Source organism: Rhynchophorus ferrugineus, unplaced genomic scaffold (genome assembly GCF_030347505.1).
Source record: "Rhynchophorus ferrugineus isolate W39M unplaced genomic scaffold, kcgeb_rfMv2 rfM2, whole genome shotgun sequence".
Classification (NCBI taxonomy): Eukaryota; Metazoa; Arthropoda; class Insecta; order Coleoptera; family Curculionidae; genus Rhynchophorus; species Rhynchophorus ferrugineus.
Window position 1 is genome coordinate 11,668,383 of NW_027472581.1, and position 24,001 is coordinate 11,692,383.

At 32.5% G+C, this 24,001-nt stretch overlaps 1 protein-coding gene and 1 long non-coding RNA gene across 3 annotated transcripts in view; one reads left to right on the forward strand and one right to left on the reverse strand.

Annotated features, from left to right (window-relative positions):
* Sarm (Sterile alpha and Armadillo motif) overlaps positions 1 to 15,147 on the reverse strand; it is a 340,621-nt gene extending 325,474 nt beyond the window's left edge. Inside the window, exon 1 of one of the 2 annotated variants that reach the window (XM_076397203.1) lies at positions 15,012 to 15,147. In XM_076397203.1, coding sequence (XP_076253318.1) covers positions 15,012 to 15,068 — 57 coding nt within the window. In that variant the 5' untranslated portion in view covers positions 15,069 to 15,147. Of the gene's footprint in view, positions 1 to 13,875; positions 13,895 to 15,011 lie in introns of those variants that run through there. The other variant, XM_076397196.1, reaches the window with a different exon arrangement.
* LOC143191816 (uncharacterized) lies at positions 4,159 to 9,732 on the forward strand. The gene is made up of 3 exons (XR_013004632.1): positions 4,159 to 6,266; positions 6,615 to 7,643; positions 7,845 to 9,732. It is a non-coding gene; the product is annotated as an uncharacterized LOC143191816 (long non-coding RNA).
* Positions 15,148 to 24,001: the final 8,854 nt, after the last annotated feature.

Genomic DNA, 24,001 nt, shown 5'->3' on the forward strand with positions numbered 1-24,001 from the left:
CCAATTAGTGAAACACTTACTCTACTAAATAGAAGCAAAAAACAATCCCATTCATGATCTATCGAATAGACTGTCTAATATGGACAGGAGAACATACATATGTTATGTAATATGGCTCATACTCTCCGGGAATCTGTTTTTTTTTAATACCTGAATGGTGAACTTTTTTTTCTTATTCCAGAATGACCAGCTAGAACCAAATGGTCTTTTGCTGATGTCGCCTCGGGTTCGGGATAGTGAAGTATTTTGCGGGCGACAGAGGCCCTGTGTTAAGACAGGGACTTTCGTAGTTGGTTTAGCTGCCGGGTAGATGGGTAAGGATTTGATCAGATTGTTACCGTATTCTAAGGCGTCTAGGGAGAACCTTACACTGAGCATAGTCGTGAAACTCTTCACTCACGAACGGGCTAAGAAACGATTAAGTCGAGGTGGGTGTTGATGTTCTTCATAAACCACGAGGCATTGAGTAACGCGCGGACTTTTTTGAATTGGAAGACTTGGAGTAGTTCAAGTTGTCTCTCAGAAACATACCTGTGCTTGGTAGAGGCACTAGACTGGACTGGACGGACTAATATCTTATAAAGAGTCGCTTTCTAAGGGATTGGGAGTTTACTTTTTCGGCAGAGGAGTGAGAAGAGAAGATTGTACACGCCATTGCCTTTGCAGATAGCGTGTTGGATTTTGGCTGACCATTGGAACCTGCAGTCGAACTGGACACCTAGGTATGAAACTTTCTGGAGCCATGGGATAGGGACTTTATCGATTTGAAGGCGATAAGCGCGGAACTCTTCCTTACGGTGGAACAGAAAACCCTGAGTTTTGCTGAATGGTGAACGAGTTAGACGGGTTGGTCTGTTTTTACACTGACTACAATGTAATATATATTGAAATAATATGTTCTAATAAATTAATACTTTTTCTTTTCTAAAACCTTTCACATATTAAAACTAGCGCAGTCGGTAAGATTCCGCTGAGATCATAAGGCTTTGAAATAATTCAATTAACCCGAATCTAATTAATTATCTAGTAAAAAATAGAGGTTGACGTAGGATTGTCAAATGTTCCATAGTTACTTAAAAGTGTAGTTAAGTAGAGATTGGGCAAAAATATTCCAGCTAAAGCAGTCACAGAAGGTGAATGATGAATAGAAACAGCTCAATGACCCCTAGCATAAACTAATCCAAGTAAGAAATATTCAAGCTTTGAACAACACCTTAATCCGTGGACTAAAGTTGCTGTGAATTAAAGTAGTTTAACGAAATTTGGACAGGGCAGCCATCAATTCAGGTTGAACGGCCACCAAATGCGGATTGCAATAACACAATCTCTTAGTAGCAGACTATTGGAATCTGGAGTCACCAAAATATTTGGAAGACCATTTTGACGAGTGGTACCATAGAAATGTAGGTAAAACAGTGTCATTTCGAAGATATTCAAAAGAAAACTAGCTGACGAAGGTACAAGATGCTCAAATATAATTTTGCAATAACTACTAGCTGTCCAAAGGTCATAACGAACACGTACGTGGCTGTTTCTTTAGGAAAGACGAATTATGTAATGCGGTTCAGACTATCCAGCAATATGTTTCATAATGACTACCTAAATGGTGAACGAATGTGACGGGATGGTATGTTTTTACCCTAAGTGTAACTTTGTATCGCCGTTCAACAACTCGCCCCTTCTTTCCATTAAAGAAAGTAACATTTTGAAGCAAATTAATAGTTTATGTTTTCTAAACCCTTTCATATACAACGCGGAGCAAAAATCCCGCTACTATTTTGATTGCCTCTAACTTTAATCATAGAAAAGATAAGTAAGTTTGATAAAAAGTTTATTTGAATTTTCTATGGAACTTTCGGCTATTTTAAGGCCTTTTTCATGACATCCTGCAATATCTGACGCTGCATTTCTTCAATTTCGTGCTGAATATTGTTTTCAAGATGTTGAATCGTTTGAGGCTTATTCACATAAACTTTTGATTTTAATTTTTTTGATTTTTTTGCCTGGTGCTCTTAAATCTGAAGATCTGGCTGGCCATGCTGAATCGTCACTTCGCGAACTTAGTCTTTAATCAGAGTCTCTCGGTAGCAATTTTTGGACTAATTGAATTTTGTACGGCAACATTCTCAAATAAATTTTATTCACACTCACTCAAAAGTCGCGTTAAAATACGTGCAGAAATGTGTAACTGGGAACCACGTCTCCGAATTGATGTTTCTGGAGACTTTGCACAACTGTCGCACACCAGAGACACATTTTCAGCGTTACGAGACGTCCGTTGTCTTCCAGAACGAGGCCTGTCTGCTGTCGTACCGTACTGTCTAAAATTCGCATGTAAACGACAAATTGGGGTTTTGTGAGCCACTGGACGATTAAGATATTTTTGACGCAATTTCCGCTGAGTGGCAATAATGGAACGATTATTTTCAATAAATATTGTCACTATTTCTGCTCGTTCTTGTGGTGTATAATTATCCATAATAAAATTTGGACGTCTACACCACACAATGGTTAAAGCTAAACTGAGCTAAAGACACATAACCAAGATGGCGAGCAATCAAAATGGTAGCAGGACTTTTGTCCCACCTGTTATTATAACTTATATACAGTTGATATCATCGTAACAAAAACTTCCAATCTTTATTTAGTTATCTTTAGGAAGTTAATAATTAATTTTTGATAAAAATCGTGCTTAAATATTCACACCCTCGCAGTTTGCTTTGAGCTTGTATTTAAATCATGAATATGATTATTAATTAACTATTATTTTTATAGCAATCCACTTACTCACTGACGTCACGCCTCCTACTTATACCGACATTAAAAGAAAAAACCACACTATTTGATCTTGTCCTAGAATTTTACTATGATATTTATTTTTATAACGCAAATAAATTCCTGCTACCAAGCGGATGTGATTTATAACAGCATGTAATGTTAAAACATTTGGTAACATTTCGCAGATTTAAAACGATATAGTAGCAGAATTATTTAGCCATAAAGAAGTCTGAGTTTTACATCAGTATTACAATTTTCTAAAAATTATTTAATTAATACATTATTACTAGTCGTTTTCATCTAACCTACAATTTTTCTTTACGATTACTTAAATCTAGGTATATAACTAGGAGGACCCATCGGCCCTATCTTAGTCTCTGGTGAAATAATGTTTATACATGTCACTGCTATATTTTTTAATATATACAACTCACTACACAACACTACACAAGATCAGATAGTTTGATTCTTTTGAGTCTGTGCCCTGTTCTGGTGATATCCAAAAGCTGCAATATTTCAATATTCTCATGAGAATGGGGTCTTTCCTCATACCCCCTTGCAATTCTCTTGTTTTCTTGACTGACTGTGGGTATCTGAAGGTCTTGATATAGGTAATCAGTCCTAAAGTCTCAGGACTTTGTTCTGAAAAATTTGTATTTTATTTATGTTACTCTTTGCAGAACATCCCCATAACTGACCTCCGTATGTCCATATAGGTTTCAATATTTACTTATATAATAGCAATTTATTATGTACTGACTATTGTGCTTTTCTTCCAATTAGCCAGTACATTTTCGTATATTTCAATTCCAGTTCTTTTCTTTTCTTCGACAAACCAATTTGAAATTTGTTTAATAATATAGCTTCCGTATAATAAACATTCATCAATCATTCAGACATTTGTTTCCACTAATATTATTACAGGACGCAAACACAGTTTAAACTTTACACCGTGTAATGTTCTTATCAAAAATATCCAATTTTTGACGAATATATCTAACCAATTTTTAGCGACAAACATTAGTAATTAATCTAAGAGTTTAGTTTTGGCAGCGTTGGATTACTAGTAGATTTGATGCATTTTACCTGATTTAAGGGAGGAATATATGAACTTCCAAATCAACTAACATTAAAAAAAATAAACGAAAGTTAATATTTATTTTCGGAATGTGAAGTTTAGGAATTTTTACCATTTTTTTACATTTACATGCAATAAAAAAAAAGTAAAAATGATTTTTTTTGCTTAATTTCTAGTTCACAGAGAAACTACATATCTTTCATTTGCATTTTGAGTATGACCGCCTAAACATCTATCGAGTAAATCATTTCATTGAAAAATTTATTCATTTTCTTAATTTTCATTTTCTTCTTTCTCTTATTCATTTTCTTCCTCTTTTATTTTTCTTCTTATTCTTCATTTTCTCTACAGTTATTTAACTGCCGATTTCTAAATCGATTTCCGTGAAATAACCTTTTATGAGGTTTAGTACTACGGCTTGAACCACCATGCTTGTTTTTCGTACGAAGACATTATTGGTATAAATGAAACGTACACTATGAAATCTAAGTTAGAACTGATTTTAAAATGTAAATATTATTGCTGGGTCACTAATACTTCTTTAATACAATTTTATCCAAAATCCCTGTTGTTAAAAGAAGAAAAGAATCCTTCCAATATCATCACGTACTACGACGACGGTAGGATGGTCACTAAAACGCTTATAACCATTAAATGGTTTGGAATTTTAGTTTGAAATGTTCGGACTATAATACTTACATAGTTGTACTATCGATTTATGAAAAAAATGATATTTTTCAAACCTCTACAGCTATGTCCCCCCTTAAACTACCCATATTTACAATCCATAAATCCAAACCAAATTCCAAAAAAGGCTTCATTATGGACTTATAATACAACCCCTAGCAGCTAGGATCATGTTGAAAGCCAAAGACACTCCCAACTTGTTGGGAGCATCCCCGACTAACCAGTATAGTTGGTTGATTCAGTCTTTGAACTGCTGAATTTTTGCCTAACATGATGTTGATATCTTCGACATAGTCTTTTGGTAGTTTTTGAAATTATTTTCACATAAAGAATCATGTAATTCGCTGGTAGTTGTCAGCAACGAAGACTTACTCATCAACTTTACAAGGTACAATAGCTTACAACAAAATTAATTGAATTAATTTCGTAGCACTGCGAAAACTATATTTTTATTCGGTTTAGTTTTTCGATTTGTTTGGGTTTATCCTATCTATTATATACTAATATACAAACAAACCACGATCGATTCAAAAATATCATGTGAAGCCATTTTTAATGATTCATTTCAAAAAAGAGTCGCGTTTATTGTATTTGAGTGGCATACCATAAATATTGATTCCTTCTATTAAATGGGCCCCTTTCAACTCATGTAAATCTGACACATTTAGAATGCTTGTAACTTAGAAAAAATATATTTTAGATGAACTTTTCTTATAAAATAGTTAACATATTCTAAATACTTAGGTGTTTTTCAGATTGGTCTTAGTTTTTCTTTTTCGACAAATCTATTTTAAGAATATTTTTAATAGTTAAAAAACTCATAAAAATATTGACACACTGATATTTCCATATCCTGTAGCCAAATAAACTGTTACGCTTTTGTAATATTTTTAGAAGCCTTAACAGATCAATTCAAAAATCTCCGGAATGACATAGCAAAACACAGTTTTTGGAATTTTTTTTTATTTAACATAATTTCCTTCAAGGGTAATACACTGATTGTAGCGACCCTCCAACTTTTCGATACCATTTTTGTAGTACGATTTGTCCACAGGACATAATTGCTGGGGGCCAGATCTGGAGAATACGGTGGATGAGGAAGTAATTCAAACGGTCCAACAACGCTATGTAATAGTCGTTGTTGATGGTTCTGCCTTTTCCAAGGTAGTCAATGAAAATTATTCCATGTGCATAGCAAAATACAGACGCCATAACCTTTCCAGCCAACTGTTGCGTTTTCTCATGCTTTGGAGCGGGTTCATCGTGTGCAGTCCACTCGGATGACTGTCGATTGGACTGCGGAGTGAAATAATTGAGCCATATTTCATCCATTGTCACATATCGATGCTAAAACTCGGGTTTATTATGCTTGATTATCTTCAAACACTGCTCCGAATCATCAAGTCGTCGATGTTTTTGATCAAAAGTGAGCTCGCGCGGCTCCCACTTTGCAGAGAGCTTTCTCATACACAAATATTCGCGAATGATATAATGTACACGTTCAGTTGATATCTTTAGTGTGTCTGTTATTTCATTCAATTTCAATTTACGGTCATTCAAAATCATTTTGTGGGCTTTTTTTATGTTTTCGTCGGTAACAACCTCTTTTGGGCGTCCACTGTGCTCATCCGTCTTCGGTGCTCATTTCACCACGTCTAAACTTAGCATACCAATCCTTGATGGCTGATTTTTCTGGGGCAGTGTCCGGAAACAACGGCATCAAGTCAAGTTGAAATCTGAAAACAAACCTAATACGCGTTTTTCTTGTAAATACTTTTTTCGATAGGGTTGCCATGATATCTCAAGTTCTACTGAACCAAATTACTTGAAATTTGGCGCCAGCCTTCTCTATATATTCTTCTATCGCATTAAACTATATGAAAATTATCAACTAGGAGTTTATCTGGACTGGACCTACAACTTAACGTGGGCTCAGAACCACGACCCTCGCAGAAGACATCTGGTCTTACGCAGTCACTTCAAAACTTCATATTAATTTTCCTGGGGCAGTGTCCGAAAACTTGGCATCAAGACAAGTTTTTGCTTCAACTGTATTTTTCCCTTCAAAAAGCAATATTTTATCCACACGCGAAATTCCTTTTTATCCATTTTTTTCACAATAACAAAAGTTGCTTCACTCAAAATCCTATAATTCACAAACTAATGATACGACAATTGTCGAATTTATACACGCATTTTTTGACGGTTAGGACTAACTGAAAAACATATGGATTTAATTCTAGTAGCGCCATCTATGTGTCAGGTCGGGATCTTTTCAATTGACATGTTATAGCTGAATATACCTTTTGTCTTCATAGACTTTTGCACTGACATCTATTCTATGCACCTGATCACTTGTTTAATGTTTGTTAATATACTCAAAGTGGCGCGTTGGTATTAGATTTTCTGTGTCTATAATACGGAAAAATTAGTAACATTCTAACATAAAACATTAAAATCTGAAAAGTAACTGTGGTTTTCAATTTTTACTCCTAAATTCTCTCACAAGCTTAATATCAATATTAGTCATTCTAATGGTGTAATATCAATTTAATATATTTAAACTAAGGTCAACGCATCGAGTTATATTAAAAATCATCAGTTTTTTCCTTCAAAACTACTCACCATAGCCAAATAAAAATAATGCGGGATATTTTGGGTTAATGATATAAGAATCTGAATTATGGGACTATTGTGGTCAGAGGTATCAGATGACTTTACCTCACACGATGAATTACAATCGATCGTTTGCAAATCAAATTTTCAGGTCGTAGAAATCGTCTTGCACGAATCATCAAACATATTAACATATGTATAATGCCGATGACTAATAACAATGCCTGTCACATAATTAATTCATTCAATCTACAATCGACATACTACACAGGCGGAATGTTCTAATTGAAAATACAGTGATAAAATCATTGATAATTAAGAAACATCAATTAATTATATTTTTGTCATGCATATACATGGGTGAGTGACATGGGTATTCAACACACATCTAAATTTGTATAACATTTGTTTAATTATTTATCTTAAGAGGTCAATTGAAAAGTCCCCGGCCTACCATAGTAAAACACATTTTTTGGCAAAATCAGTTTTTTTTATTCAACATAATTTCCTTCATGACCCTCCAACTTTTCGATACCATTTTTGTAGTACGATTAGTCCTTTGCTTCAAAATAGGCTTCAGTTTTCGCGATCACCTCTTGATTCGACAAAAATGTTTTCCCAGCGTGCAATCTTTTGAGATCTGAGAATAGGAAATAGTCGCTGGGGGGCCAGATCTGGCGAATAGGCTGGATGAGGAAGCAATTCGAAGCCCAATTCATGGATTTTTTCCATCATTTTCACTGACTTGTGACACGGTGCATTATTTTGGTGAAGCAGCACTTTCTTTTTCCTCAAATGCAGCCGTTTTCGGAGATTTCGTCCTTCAAACGTTCGTCTTTGTAGATTGTCCTTTCTTTTTCAAGGTAGTCAATGAAAATTATTCGTCGTGAATATCGTGTGAAGTCCACTCGGATGACTGTTGATTGGACTTACATACAGTAAACAGTAAACTTATACAATAAACTTAATTATTAGATCTATTGTTGGACTAATCTACTTTTAACGATACTAATATAAACCAAACGAAACCTAATTTCTATAATTGATTTGACAATTTTTGTTTCAAATTATTAACGTTATGGGTATCATCATTGGTACTAAGGCACATATTTGCTATCAGACATGAGACATACCATGGAAAATAGAATTGACTGCTTTTAAAGAATCCGGTTGAATATACTTAGCTGAGAGAAAATGTAGATTTTTAATAAAATGTGAGTATTAAATACTATTATCTGAGTTACACTGCCCAAAAGTTAGGCTCAAGCCGTAATATTTTTTTAAAAAATCTTCAATAGATTTTTTAAAACCAACTGAGACTCTCAAAAAACTGTCAGGCAGTTTAGCATGCTCAAAATCATGTATTCCTTTTACACAAAATAAAGCGTATATAAGGTTAAAGTGAAAAGTAAGCAACTGATCAACTTACAATCACTTCGCAACTAATGGATGAATTGTTTACAAAATATATAAAAATCCTAACAGAGTGAAAATGGTTACCAAACGAATTAGCAGAAAATGACATTTCAAATCCTTTCAAAATCGCGATTTCATTGCTTGACAGGCAATTTTTTTTTCTGTGACATATTGTAACTTGTTCACCACTCGACAATCGACCGAGTGCACAGAATAATAGCGGTTGTTGAAAAGGAATTCGAAAAAAAGAAATACTACCCTGTAGTATTTCTGGACGTCTCACAAGCTTTTGACCCAGTATGACATTTGCAATTTATCTACTGAATGAGCAAATTGCTACCGCGGGATTACTGTCGACTAATGGAATAATATCTTTTCGAATGAAAATTGAGTCATTCGTATACCCCTTACATTCTCAACACTTAAACCTATGTCGGATGGAGTTCCATACAGACTACTCCTGTAACTACTCTATATGTCTGATATCCCAACAATAAAATAAACAGTACTTACTACTAATAATACAACTTAATAGCTGTCCAGGTCAATTTTGCGTTGTAGTAAAATGACAGTCGTTCAGTCACCCACATCGACACCGAAGCAGAATATTCATGGCCATAAAGTTTTTCTGCGCAGTAAGGTCTGCGGTTTACGACATTTGTACAGACAGTACAGACGCAAGTCATTCTCCTGCGTGACAACACACGGCCAAAGTTGTGAAGGACTAGGGCAAGGCAAATGGAGATTTAAACTGCAACCAGCGTACTCATCAAACATAGTGCCTTTTAATGAACACTTGTTCAGATCGGTACAGCATAGATTAGCTAATGCAAGGTTTAGAAATGCTGATGATATGCGAAAATGAATCTATGATTGCCATATTGCAAGAAATTTTTATCAACCCTATGTAGATCTAAGTCTAATTTCTTCACTGGAACTTGCCACTGAAATGGATAATCTTAATCCTAAAAAGGCACCTGGTATAGACCTTTCCTATATCTGCTCTACACTGCTGACATTCCAACAAAAATAAAAACACTACTTCGAACCTTTGCTGACGACACAATTATTATGACAAACGACATCTCTACCTAGGGCAGTAGAAAATGTACAAGTGGCAGTCAACAAAATCTACAAATGGACAAAAGATTCGAAAATTCAACTTAATAGCTCCAAATCTGTCCACGTTAATTTTGCATTAAGGCGAAATAATAAAAACTTAATTATATCACTCAATGGATGCCCGATTCCTCAAGCAGAATCAGCTATATACTTGTATAAATGGCATGTATCTTGATTCGGTAGATTAAATTGGAAACACCACGTTAGACAAAAAGCAAAACACATTAGAACGAAAATAAAACAACTATACTAGTTAGTTGAAAGATACTCTCAACTTGATCTAAAATCAAAGAGGTTGATTTATAAGACAATTATATATCCCATCTGGACCTATGGGATGTAAATATGGGGTTGCACTAAAAACTCAAATCAACTGGTCATCCAACGCTGTCAAAACAGGGTTCTTCGATTGATTACCAATGCCTATCGGTACGTAACCAACGAAGAAGTGCGCGATAACCTGGAAATCAAATGGATTTGCGAAATTATCCAAGATTTCGCCTTGAAACACGAAAGAAGGAAGCAATACAACTGCTCGATAGCGCGCAGGATGTCATGAGATTGAATCGAACCAAACCATACGAATTTATATAAATTATATACCTATAATGTAAACTATAGCTATAAGTTATTATAATTTTATAATTGGGGAATACATATTGATGCATTTGCTCGCACTCGTCTTGCTTGTGAATTAATACAAGTACAAATAAAAAGCAGTAATAAATTAATTCATAATTAAGATTGTACTAAGCTTATCTAATGAAGAAAAAAAATTGCCAAGAAAATGAGAAAAAATAATGATCAGAATACATGCAAACTTTTAGCATTATATATTTTAGAACATCGACAACCACCCACAACCACTATTTTTATAGAAGCCAACATCGTACTAAAAATTCCGCAATATTACATAAAACAAAAGTGATGATATAAAAACCGTGATAATAAAAGCGATAATTAAAAAGAAAAACAAGAATTCGATTTCGAAACCAAAAGCTCTCATTTCTAGATCCAGCACGCATTAAATACCGTAAAATTACGAGATTCTTCGACAATTTAAGATATATTGAGTTTTTCATTTCAAACGTGATTATACGGATTTGTTATATTTGCTTTTTTTAATTGATTTACAGATTATTTAGTTTCACTTCGAAGTACCCCATTGAAGGCTTCAGTCACTGATCACCGTTCGATTCAGAGGTGCCACCATCGACTGCCCAAGCCTCGTCTATAGGCCAATCCAACGCCGATCCCTTTTATCTATTTGTATATTATAACTTCCAATAAATAACGGTCACGCCATGTAAACAACCACCGTTTCATTTTGTTTTGCCGCCATTCATCGAATAAGAAAGCCTGAAGATGGTTTTGAAAAATTACATTTGAATTTTATTTCAAACTAGCGACCCGCCCCGGCTTCGCACGGGTGCAATGCTGATACTAAATTAAATACACTAGAGAAAAAATATGAACGTTGTATATAAAAACATAGCGGCCCGCTCCGACTTTGCACGGGCATAAAATATATATGCCTATGTCACTCAATGAAAACATGATTAAAATCGATCCAGTATTTTTGGTTCATTCATTACTGCCCTTGGCCTGCACGCATTAAATTTGGAGTAAAACAATTCCTCTTCCCCTATACTTACTATGAAGATTTCCTGCTATCTTTGGAATATCTAAATTCATACAATTTTTATTACATTACACATTTTTAAACGCAAATTTTAAATTTGTAATATCTCCGAAAATATTTGTTTAATTTACATGCTGTAAGGAACCATATTGATCTATATTAATTGCACACTGTATTTAAGGTACTTAATTCGATAAGGATTGCCGTATTGCTTAAAATAGCTTCGTAAATAAGCCATTTTCTCACGTAAAAAGTAAACAATAAAAATGGTTAATGTGGGTTATCCCTAAAAGATAAACATATAGCATCGCGGACTTTTTTGTAGACCTTTTTATGGTGTACAATACTGTAGTACATTAATTTGATCTAACTCGTAGGGTTAGGCAGCGTTTTTGCTAATTGCTAAATAAGCCTAAAAAATAGGTTAATTTACGACATCACGTTAGAAACCTCTAAAATTAGCAATGTTGCCTTAGTATATTATGCATGTATTATACATATAAACCTTCCTCTTGAATCACTCTATCTATTAAAAAAAAACCGCATCAAAATCCGTTGCGTAGCTTTAAAGATTTAAGCGCACATAGGGATATAGGGACAGAAAAGGCGACTTTGTTTTATACTATGTAGTGATGTAATTAGTCAGTAGAATATGACGTCAGAGGTTGGTCACGTGATAATAACGCATATGAAATGCTCCAATGAAATGCTTTCCTAATAAAATATTTTCTTTACAGATCCCTGTAATGGTAATATAAACAAACCAATGAAATACAGCGTAATGACGTCCTCAGTGCCTTCATGCTGAGACCACGCAAAACAATTCTGAAATTAAATGTATTAAGTTAACACTCTATATATTACTTCAAATACTTCGTTTAATTGCAAATTATAATTTAAATGTATATTTACTGATGTGACAGTGACAGTAATAGGTACATCAGCTGATTTTTGAGGTTATAACCATCAAATTACTCTCGTTATAAATAAATAAAATAATGATACGTTTCCAATATTAAAGTAGCTTCGAATAAACAACACTTTCACAAAATCAAGATTACTTATTCATACGAGAATTATAAATAGACTGATTTGAATAAGATTTAAAAAGCTGTATGAGACGACACGAAAATATCTAACGATCTAAATGGATTTTGATAAAATAAACATGCGCATTTTTAAAAATTCTGACATTCCGGTATATATTGACAAACTTAAGTGTTATGATAAAATTTACAATACACTAAAAATTGGAAACATAAGGCAAACCTAAAACTAGAAACCAACAATACTGGTAGATTGGGATCAAATAACATATATAACACAAGGAGCGAATAATAAATAATAGTCGAAAGAACAACTAGAGCATTTTGTCCATTGAGTTTCGTCCACACGATTTTTAATATCAAGGAAATGCGCATGCTCACTTTATAGATTATTAAATTATATAGATCAAATTGCGTTTTACTATCTATTATATTGCTTTTTTGACATTACGTAGTATTAACTTGTATGACACAATAAAATTCTATCACTAGATAAATATAATTTCATAGCTCTATAACTGTAAGTCATTTTCTATCAAGATAAGTACAAGTTGTCACAACGTCCAGCTTATTAGCCATATACAGCTCCCTCTGAATTTTATCAGACTTAAAAAAAAACTTCGAGAAGAGCGATTTTTGGCAAACGAGAACAAATTATAGTGATATGTCTACAGATAAATACTACTAAATATGTCCAGCGAAGTTATTGAGCGATCTAATGTAATAAACACAATACAATTAAATGAAAAGACGTGTCAAAAAACATGTCGTAATAAGACCAATAATTAAATATTAAAACAAACAGTTAAAAGATTTCCAAACAACACGCTCACCATTCGAGATGCAATGATAAATAAAATTACAACATTATTTAACGCTTTACGCTTCATTCGCAGTAATATTATAGTATCTCACTCCGATGATTTCTTACCCGTTAGATTTATAACAATCAATGAGTTTTTAATTTAAAATGATTACACGGATTTATTTTATCCATCTTATTGTTAGTTTTTTTTTATTTCTCTGTTTTATTGATATCAATTTTCGCCAAAATATACATGTAAGACACTTGGCAAAATCATTACAATATTTATGTGTATGCATCCTACGAATGTATTTATATAATATAGAAGAAAGTTCCAATAAAATTCGTTCGAAAAATTACCACTTATCATAAAAATATTGTAATATTTCGATATCTGAATATAATCTTGTTTAATAATAGAGATTGTGGTGAAAATTTAAATTAAAACGTATTAATGTTGATTTAATTATTTTCAATGTCGCGGCATGACAGTGACATAAATCAACTGTTTATTTTTTGACGTTATATACTAGACAAATTACTAGTACTAGAGATAAACGGGGATAGTCGATATAACCATATCGGTTTAACATTTCCAATATTCAAATATCCGTGAGTAAAAGGTACTTTCCCAATTTTGCATTTTTTTTATTTATGTGAGTGTTATAAATAGACGGATTTGAATGGAGCACTCAATTTTTTAGTTTTTTTGGTGTAGCGAAACATTGCTGGACGTTACCCATCACACTTAAGCCCATCTAAACATCACTCAGCGTCTTTATAGCGTAAATCAAACTAAAAAAATATTTCGAGGAAAACGATTTTCATTAAAGCAAGGCCCATTATAGTCATATCTATAACTAATTACGTTAAAAAACATTTGTGAATATATCGTTTTATTTCTTTGAGCTTATTGAACAATCTGATATAACAAACAAAACACAATTAAATAAGAGAAAGACCTGTTAAAAAACATGTCGTAATAAGATCGATAATGAAAAATCAAAACAAAAAATGGAAAGATTTCCAAACGAAACGATGCAAAGATGCAACATGAAATAAAATTCCAACATTATCTTATGCCTCACGCTTCATTCGTAGTAATATTATAGTATCTTACTCGGATCATTTACACGTTATATTTATAACAATCAATGAGTTTAAAATAATTTAAGTGTTACACGGATTTATTATATATATTATATTGTTAGGTTGTTTTATTTCTACAATGTTTTATTGATATTAATTTCCGTCAAAATATACATAGGATAAACTTGGCAAAAACATTAGAATATTTATCTCTGTGCATCCTACGAATGCATTTATAGAAATTTATAGAATATAGAAAAAAGTCCTAATAAAATTCGTTCAAAAAATTACCAGTTATAAAAATATTGTACTATTTCTTTATCTGAATATAATCTTGTTTAATAATAGATATTGTGGTGAAAATTTAAATTAAAACGTATTAACATTGATTTAATTATTTTCAATGTCACGGCATGACAGTGACATAAATCAGCTGTTTAATTTTTGACGTTATATACTAGACAAATTACTAGTACTAGAGATAAACGGGGATAGTCGATATAACCATCTCGGTTTAACATTTCCAATATTAAAATATCCGCGAGTAAATGGTACTTTCACAATTTCGCAATTCTTCATTTATGCGAGCGTTATAAATAGACGGATTTGAATGCGTTTTAAAAGAAAAATATCACCAATTCGAAATAGATCAAATGTTACCGCCAAAGGTTAAGATGCCTGACATTGTTAGTGAGTATGGAATTGACGATCGTTGATCGAACAGTATCTTACCGGAGCACTCAATTTTTTAGTTTTTGGCGCAGCGAAACATTGCTGGACGTTACCCATCACACCTAAGTCCACCCACACATCACACAGCACCTTTATAGCGTAAACCAGTACGAAAATTTTGAACGAAACGAAATGCGAAGCTGTAGTTTTCGAAGCGGGACGACGATATGGGTTTGTCCGTTTGATATGGCGGCATCCGTCGTCGAATGGTCTGTCGCTGGTGTGTGTGTTACGTCGGATTTCTGTCCGAATAAATTTTCGGCAAAGACCCGGGCCCCGTCCAGCGCAAATTCAAATGGCGACCGGCATTATCAAAATCGCGCGCGGTTTATTTTTTGCGGTGACGGAACGCTGGCGGTTTGGCGCGCGCGTCGGTTCGTTTTTCTGCTGTCGCCTTGTTGCCGCTTGATCACTGGCCGAATAATAACCAACCAGTTGTCGTGGTGAGTAAAAAGCGGTTTTCGCGGTTCTTCTGGACCTACGAGCATCGCTACTTGACCTGTCGTCGGGTAACGTCATTAATATTCCGAGGTAAATTCCAAATAGGAATTTTTATAGTCCGATGTTGCTTCGACCCATAAAGTTCCGCTTGTTTTTCTGTTATTTACGTTCAAATATTATTTTCTAGTAACGGTTATTGTTTAAACTCGTTATTAAATTATTTCTGTTTTGTTGCAAAAAGTAAAATCATAAACACCCTGAATAAGTGTAAAAAACCAACCTTATTGTAATTTAACTTTATATGACATAATAAATGTCAAAACTGTATATTACTCTTTTTATTTTTATACCACAAGAGTCTAGTTCTGGAAAATCCTGACATGCGCATAACGATATGAATTTGCAACGTTGCCAGTTGTTGAAAATTATACGTATATCTGAAGAATAAAATATAAATTGACTCAAGTTAAAATTTGTTGAGAAATTTTTTCATCTCCTATAATATAAAAATATATATTATGAAGAACCTTTTATAAACATCCTCTGTAAATAATTTTGAAAAGAAAATAAAAGAATATATAATTACTTATTAATATATAAACCCTACAATAAGAAGCCAAAGTTATAGTTCTTGTAAATTATTTGTGTACTTGAAGAGGTTAATATATTGAATTCACAAATTAACCTGAAATCTCACTTGAATGTCAAGTTCAAATTTAACTATATTATGTCTAAGTTATTTAACCTTTTATAAACAAATTTAATATTAAAAAAAAAGAAGGTAAAACAACGTGTGTAGGGTTGTAAAAATATTATTTATTTTTCATTACACAAAAACACAAGCATCCATTTGTCTTTAAAGTTACTCAATATATTGCAAGGCATTAAAAATGCCTTCGTTGATTCCTCATCTGTCCGGTATGAAAAAACAACATGGAAATCCCTTTCTTAATTATTTCGGTAAAAGCAGGGAATGCAGTTCAAATCGACGTATATTGAGCCTTTCTATAGAACATACATTCATGACTATAACAGGTCAATTGAAAAGTCCTCGGCCTGACACATAGATGGCGCTACTAAAATTAAATCAATATGTTTTTTAGTTAACCCCAACCCTCAAATGATGCGTGTATAAATTTGACAGCTGTCGGATTACTAGTTTGTGAATTATAGCATTTAAATGAAGCAACTTTTGTTATTGTGAAAAAATTGGATAAAAAGGAATTTCGCGTGTTGATAAAATTCCGGTCACTGCCCCAGGAAAATCAACCATCAAGTATACGTATGCATAATATACTATGACAAAAAACAACAAGTTGATGATTCGGAGCTGTGTTTGAAGATGATTAAGCGTAATTAACCGGATTTTTTGCCTAGATATGTGACAATGGATGAAACATGGCTCGGTCACTTCACTCCGAAGTCCAATCGACAGTCATCCGAGTGGACTGCATACGACGAATCCGCTCCAAAGCGTGGGAGAACGCAACAGTCGGCTGGCAAGGTTATGGCGTCTGTATTTTGGGATGCGCATGAAATAAATTTCATTGACTACCTTGAAAAAGGAAAGACCATCAACAGCGACTATTAGATAGCGGTTTTGGACTGTTTGAAGGACGGCATCGCCGAAAAACGGCCGCATTTGAAGAAAAAGAAAGTGCTGATTCACCAAGATAATGCACCGTATCACAAGTCAGTGAAAACCATGTCAAAAATGCATTAATTGGGTTTCAAATTGCTTCCTCCTGATCCACCGTATTCTCCAGATCTTTCAGACTTTCTGTTCTCAGATCCCAAAAAAAATGCTCACTGAAAAGAAATTTTCGTCGAATGAAGAGGTGATCGCCGAAACTGAGGCCTATTTTGAAGCAAAGGACAAATCATACTACAAAAATGGTATCGAAAAGTTGGAAGGTCGCTATAATCAGTGTATCACCCTTGAAGGGAATTATGTTGTATAAAAAAAACTGATTTTGCCAAAAAAATGTGTTTTACTGAGATAGTCCGGGGACTTTTCAATTCACCTGTTATTACTTTAACATTTCATATTGTCCTTCATTTATTAAGATTAGCATAAAATGTTCTTTCTTTAAAGTTCATCCAAACACTAAGATTGTGGCTTACATAACAATATCCTGCATTTTTTACTTCTTATGCTGACCACTTGTAGGGTCACTTTTATGTTTTGTTCCTGTTGAAATAAATTGGTTTGCGCCGGCTTGGTTGGCGCAGTGGACAGAATGGTCCACCTACTGTAGCGATAGTCGCGGGTTCAAATCCTGCTGGGGCATGGTCGGAAATTTATGTTTCTGATTGTATAATATTTGTTATTGTCGTAGGCAAGAGTGTAAAATCCGATAAGGAAAGTGATCCCAGTTACGCCAGTAACCAGGCTGGATAAAACCGGTTATCTTCTGGGATGATGTCTAAATTCACTGGTCACTCGCCAGTCGGTAGGCTTAAAGCCGAGAACCGTGGTTCGGAGTCCACGTTAAACTGTAGATCCAGTCCAGATAAACACTAGTTGGTAAAAAGGAGATTTTAAAATATTTAAAAAAATGGTTTGCTGGCTGAATATTTTATAAATCTTTATAAGTCAACAAATCCAATCTTTTCAAATTGGCTCTGCTTAAATTATATCAGGTTTTATCCAATAAAGCATCCATTCGAATTTTAGCAGATAGTTTAACTACCATCATTTTTATCTGATTTCTCTACTCTCACATCTCATCTTTTTATACCTATATGCTACTTTCTACTTAATACTCTTATGAATTTCTGATCGATTACGCTCAAATTTGGAAGTAGTATGGAATATGTATGGATTAAAACTGTTATAATAGCTTTTTTGCCAATATTCAGCAATCAACGATTTATCCATTACTGCCCACCATTTATATATAAACAAATAATAATAATGTATATAATAATGTTATTCTCTAGCACGACTACATATTGTAAAACCGGTGAAAACCTACTTGAAAACATTAAAACGGGAAGTACTATCCATCATCTATATTCTTCCGACCTTGCTCCTTCTGATTACTACTTGTTCCGATATATGAGTCATGGCCTATCTGATCAGCGATTCACTTTTATAAAGATACAAAAAAAATACCGACTAGGACCGACTTGCGTTATTAACATTTGTGACATTAGCACGTTGCAATGTTTCCAAATAGAAATAGTCAAAACAAACATATCCCTAAAGAAACTTTTGCTGGTTTATATTTTCTAATTATCTACACTAATGTTTTGACGAATTTTTCAGAAAATTGGCAACATGCCGCACCAATTCTAACCCAAATCAAATTTTATAAGCTGATTCAGTCACATGTTCAGACGCATCAGACAATACTCATGTCTTTTTAACTAGGATAAATTATTCGATGTTATCTATGACGCGATCGACTGTTTTATTGAACCAGCTATATATTGGTTATATTTCATCGTGTCAATATTTGCGAAAATATATTGATATTTTATAGATTTATTATTTTGATGCTTGGTTTGTAAAATAAATCGGTTTGTTGAAAAAATATCGGACAAAAATATCAATAGATGGGCATAATTTATATATATTTGAGAATTACTAGTCTGTCAATATTTTTTTGACAAGCCTCAAACTTTGGTTATGTTACTATTGTATAAATAAATTTAATCACCGAGAATACGAAAGTTGTAAGTTGCGAGTGAAAAAAATATAACAACAAATTCATATATTTCTATTGTTTTATTCTTTAGAACATTATCCGGTTTCACAACATATTGGAAGAAATATCATCTTTTGAATTTTTTAAAGGTGAATATCACATACATATAAATCTTATCTTCTGAACAAAATAGTTGGCTTTAATTTTAATTTATATGAATTTTAATTTGAACCAAAATTCTAAGCTGTAAAAAAATTGTTTTATATTAATGTGTTTAAAAAAAAATCTGTAGTTAAAACTATAATAAATAGGTTACAAAAAACATCAAAATAAAAAAGTTACCATGACAACAGGTCGATCGTCAAATGCGAGTTCTCCGATTGGCTTGCAAAACATGCATTATAAGTCGAAGGATATTAAGGCGATATTTATATTTACCTGACAGTTGCTTGACATTAGGCAGTATTTTTAAGAATCTTAAAAGCAACATTTGTTTTCTATTTTTAGGTGAATACGGGTACTTGTTCCATGTTTTAATTAATATACGGCGGTTAATTAATTATTCTGTACTTATGATAATTTGTTAAAATTTTAAATTCTTCAGGTAAGTGAAACTTGAACTGATTTGATAAAAAGTACCATAAAAAATTGGATGAAATAAGATGTCTAGATACAAATATTTCTTTGGAGTTTCCATTTATTATAAATCTAAGACTAGTACATCAAATATCATCTAATCATAGTACATCAAATAATTAACTTAAAAAACATAAAAATGTAGTTTAATTTTCAGTATAGTTATTTGATATATTTGATTTAAATCGAATATTGACCATATTTAATTATAAATATTATTGAACAGTGATGTTATTTTCTTGATTCAAACAAACAATATTCAAGGTTTATTATAAAATAAATTTAAATGAGATACATCTTCGTTTTCGATTTTTACATTCGAAAGGAGACTTAATTTATTATGCATATACTGTTTAGTATTGGTTGGTAAAAACAATCACGTGGGTGAGCCTATCGAGCGATATAATTGACAAATGATTTTCCTCTTATTAATTTGCTTTAATAGTTTTTTGTAATATATTACTATATAGTGCGTTCAGGGTTTTTATGAGGTTGCTCAGGGTCTATTTTTAATAATTCCATTAACGTTGAATTATTTATTATTTAAATAAACATCACTTCTGTTTTTCGCATCGCTATTCTAATATTATTAAGTTGTCAAATATATCAACCTTTCTGCTACGGATTATAAGTAATTTTAATGATTATTTTATATTTTAAGTATCATTAAGCGAAGATGAGTATATATTAATTATTCGAAAAAAAGCCTTGAATATTGTTTCTTGTTTATTTTAGCTTTAACAACATTCAAATATAAATAAAAGAATGAAACCTGTTATAATATATTATTTATTTTAACATTACAGTACAACTAGTGCATATCTTATCGTTAATTAAACAGTCACAATAGTTTGTAGATTATAGTTATTTTATTACATTATATTGAACTCTTTTCTAAACCACATATGGTATCCCCTGGAGGCTTAATTCACCTAATTAATAATTGTACATCTGAGTAACTACTACTACTAGTATCACTACATAGTATAAAACAAAGTCGCCTTTTCTGTCCCTATATCCCTATGTGCGCTTAAATCTTTAAAACTACGCAACGGATTTTGATGCGGTTTTTTTCGATAGATAGAGTGATTCAAGAGGAAGGTTTATATGTATAATACATGCATAATATACTAAGGCAACATTGCTAATTTTAGAGGTTTCTAACGTGATGTCGTAAATTAACCTATTTTTTTAGGCTTATTTAGCAATTAGCAAAAACGCTGCCTAACCCTACGAGTTAGATCAAATTAATGTACTACAGTATTGTACACCATAAAAAGGTCTACAAAAAAGTCCGCGATGGTATATGTTTATCTTTTTACGTGAGAAAATGGCTTATTTACGAAGCTATTTTAAGCAATACGGCATTAATCCTTATCGAATTAAGTACCTTAAATACAGTGTGCAATTAATATAGATCAATATGGTTCCTTACAGCATGTAAATTAAACAAATATTTTCGGAGATATTACAAATTTAAAATTTGCGTTTAAAAATGTGTAATGTAATAAAAATTGTATGAATTTAGATATTCCAAAGATAGCAGGAAATCTTCATAGTAAGTATAGGGGAAGAGGAATTGTTTTACTCCAAATTTAATGCGTGCAGGCCAAGGGCAGTAATGAATGAACCAAAAATACTGGATCGATTTTAATCATGTTTTCATTGAGTGACATAGGCATATATATTTTATGCCCGTGCAAAGTCGGAGCGGGCCGCTATGTTTTTATATACAACGTTCATATTTTTTCTGTAGTGTATTTAATTTAGTATCAGCATTGCACCCGTGCGAAGCCGGGGCGGGTCGCTAGTTTATTAATAATTTACCTTTTTATATTTTGTTATTGTTTCCTTCGTTGTTGTGTTTTCTTGTCAGATCATTCTGATATCACTGTATTTCTGCATAATTTCTTCTGTTACTACGTGTTTATATTTTTCTTGATAAAATTAGATATAATCAGTTAGTATTCATTCTCTCCTCAAAGATTTTTACCAATTGCTCATATCTATTCTGAACATTTACATACATATTTATGCACATAAATCTTTCATACTCTACAATACGATTTACTACAGTTTTACTATATTAATTACACACTCACAGTTCCCACTTTCACCACCCTTTCTTGGTATTGTCAGCATTGAATCATAATCCCACATCCAGGAGGTCCATCCTCACATTGTGAGCCACTATTCAAGTCAATAACTAAGCTGTTAATTTCCAATTTAACAGTAAGGTACAATATGTCAATTTCTTCTATATATGTCTCACAGAATTCATTCAAAGGTGTTATTGTAGACAATCCTTTCCACATATCCAAACAGATCTTGCCTACACATCTTTTTCGACCTACATATATACTGTAGTAATTTCTTCCCACATTCGATTTGATTTCATGATTCAAGTGACAGGGAAAAAGTCATTATACTCTGTCTATATTATTCAATCTTCTGATCTACTGTATATATTTTTTCATGTCCACTATAGTTCACTTTCTAACATGGTATATTCAAAACTTAATTTATGTTTTGCAAGCCATTCCTTAATTACAAACTTTGCCAACCACTTTTGTGTTCTAGCATGAAGAACAATATATTTTCAATGTATTATTAAAAAATATTATGATTTTTAAAACCTAATCAAATGGTATTCTTGTTGAAGTTGAATACAAATACAAATTGAAAAGTCTCCCTTAATTTTTATTATATTTTTTAAAAATTGTATTTTTTTAAAGCAATATCAGTTAGTTGCAATGGATTTCTTTGCAGGTCTTTATACTATTTAAATCGTATATTTCCTAATAGTGTCTGAAGTGATGACATATATCCTTCAAATAACTGTACATCCTTAAGTTTTCTATGTATACTTTCCATACTAACAGTTATCCCTGAAATAATTGTATTAAATTATGATTGTACAATATATTTTATAAATTTAATATTTAATAGAGCTAACATTAAAGCATTATTTTTCTTTTTTGTGAGATTTTAGTTATAATGTACACACTAATGTTCACTGCAGCCGCAACTCAATAAAAATATTTCCAATAAAAACCCCAGCAAATTAATATTTAACTCTCTAACACATTTTACTGGTAAGACCGGGCCCCCATTCCCGTTCGAAGTTACTAATTAGAGACGTAATCTATTTCTGACTGAATATTTATTTGGCCTCGACATTTTCAACCAAAGTAATACCAAATATAAAGCAGCGATTTGAAATTTATCAAAACAAGCAAAGCGCCAAAAGAAAAAGTTAAGAAAACAGCGATGGGCTAATATGCTTTCTTGTCCTCAGTCAGCCACTTCATTTCATAAAAAATTACTTTAAGTTGTGCTTTCGTTAAAGTAACTAATGATCAAAAGTCATTAGGTTAGTCATATTTGATATTCAATATAAACTTGAGAAAAGTTACATCCATGGCAAAAACGTAACATTTATTTTTTTAGTACTTTACAGTGCCAAATTGCATTGATCTCTAAAAATAATTTAACTTCATAGTGGAGAGATAATATCTCTGTTATATAAATAGAAACTTCTTCAAGAAGAACTATGAATCAGTCTTATGGAGCAAAAATATCCTTCGTTTTTTTCTATACTACCCCAGGCATACCATACATACACTATCGACGTTTTTTTAGGCTCGTAATTTCTTGTGTTTTTATGAAACGTCAAAGCGCGCTGACTTATGTTTTGGTCTACAATTAAATAATTCCGGTAAAAGAAAATGGAATTTTTAGCACAATGGTTTAACAGAAAGAGTAACAGATTACTTTAGCAGATTATTTTCATATAGGTTGCTTACGAAGTAAATTATTAACTGACCATTAATTGAAAAAAGTATGAAATTACTTCAAATATTTACATGTATGTTACTGAGATCGCTGGATAATTCATTGGAATATAATTACAAAAATCTTACGGGATGACTGAACCAAAAAAATGTGAATTTTAATGTGGTAAACATTGGACACAAAAAACAGTGATTATAATTATCGTACACTTATTTGAATCTATCTCTTTTCCGCATGTACTATTATTAAAAGGAACTAGTTTACAAAAATTATTAATCCTACAGTATTGTTGCCAATGTATTATTTGTAACACGTGAATGTTATGAAATCAATCGGATTACTATGTAAACAAAGTTACTTATTAGTCTAAAATGAGTAACCAACCAAATACATATACATGAATTAACCAGTACCATGTACTAGATATGGGACGTTGTTTTTGAATTTGCCAGTAATAAGTAACCA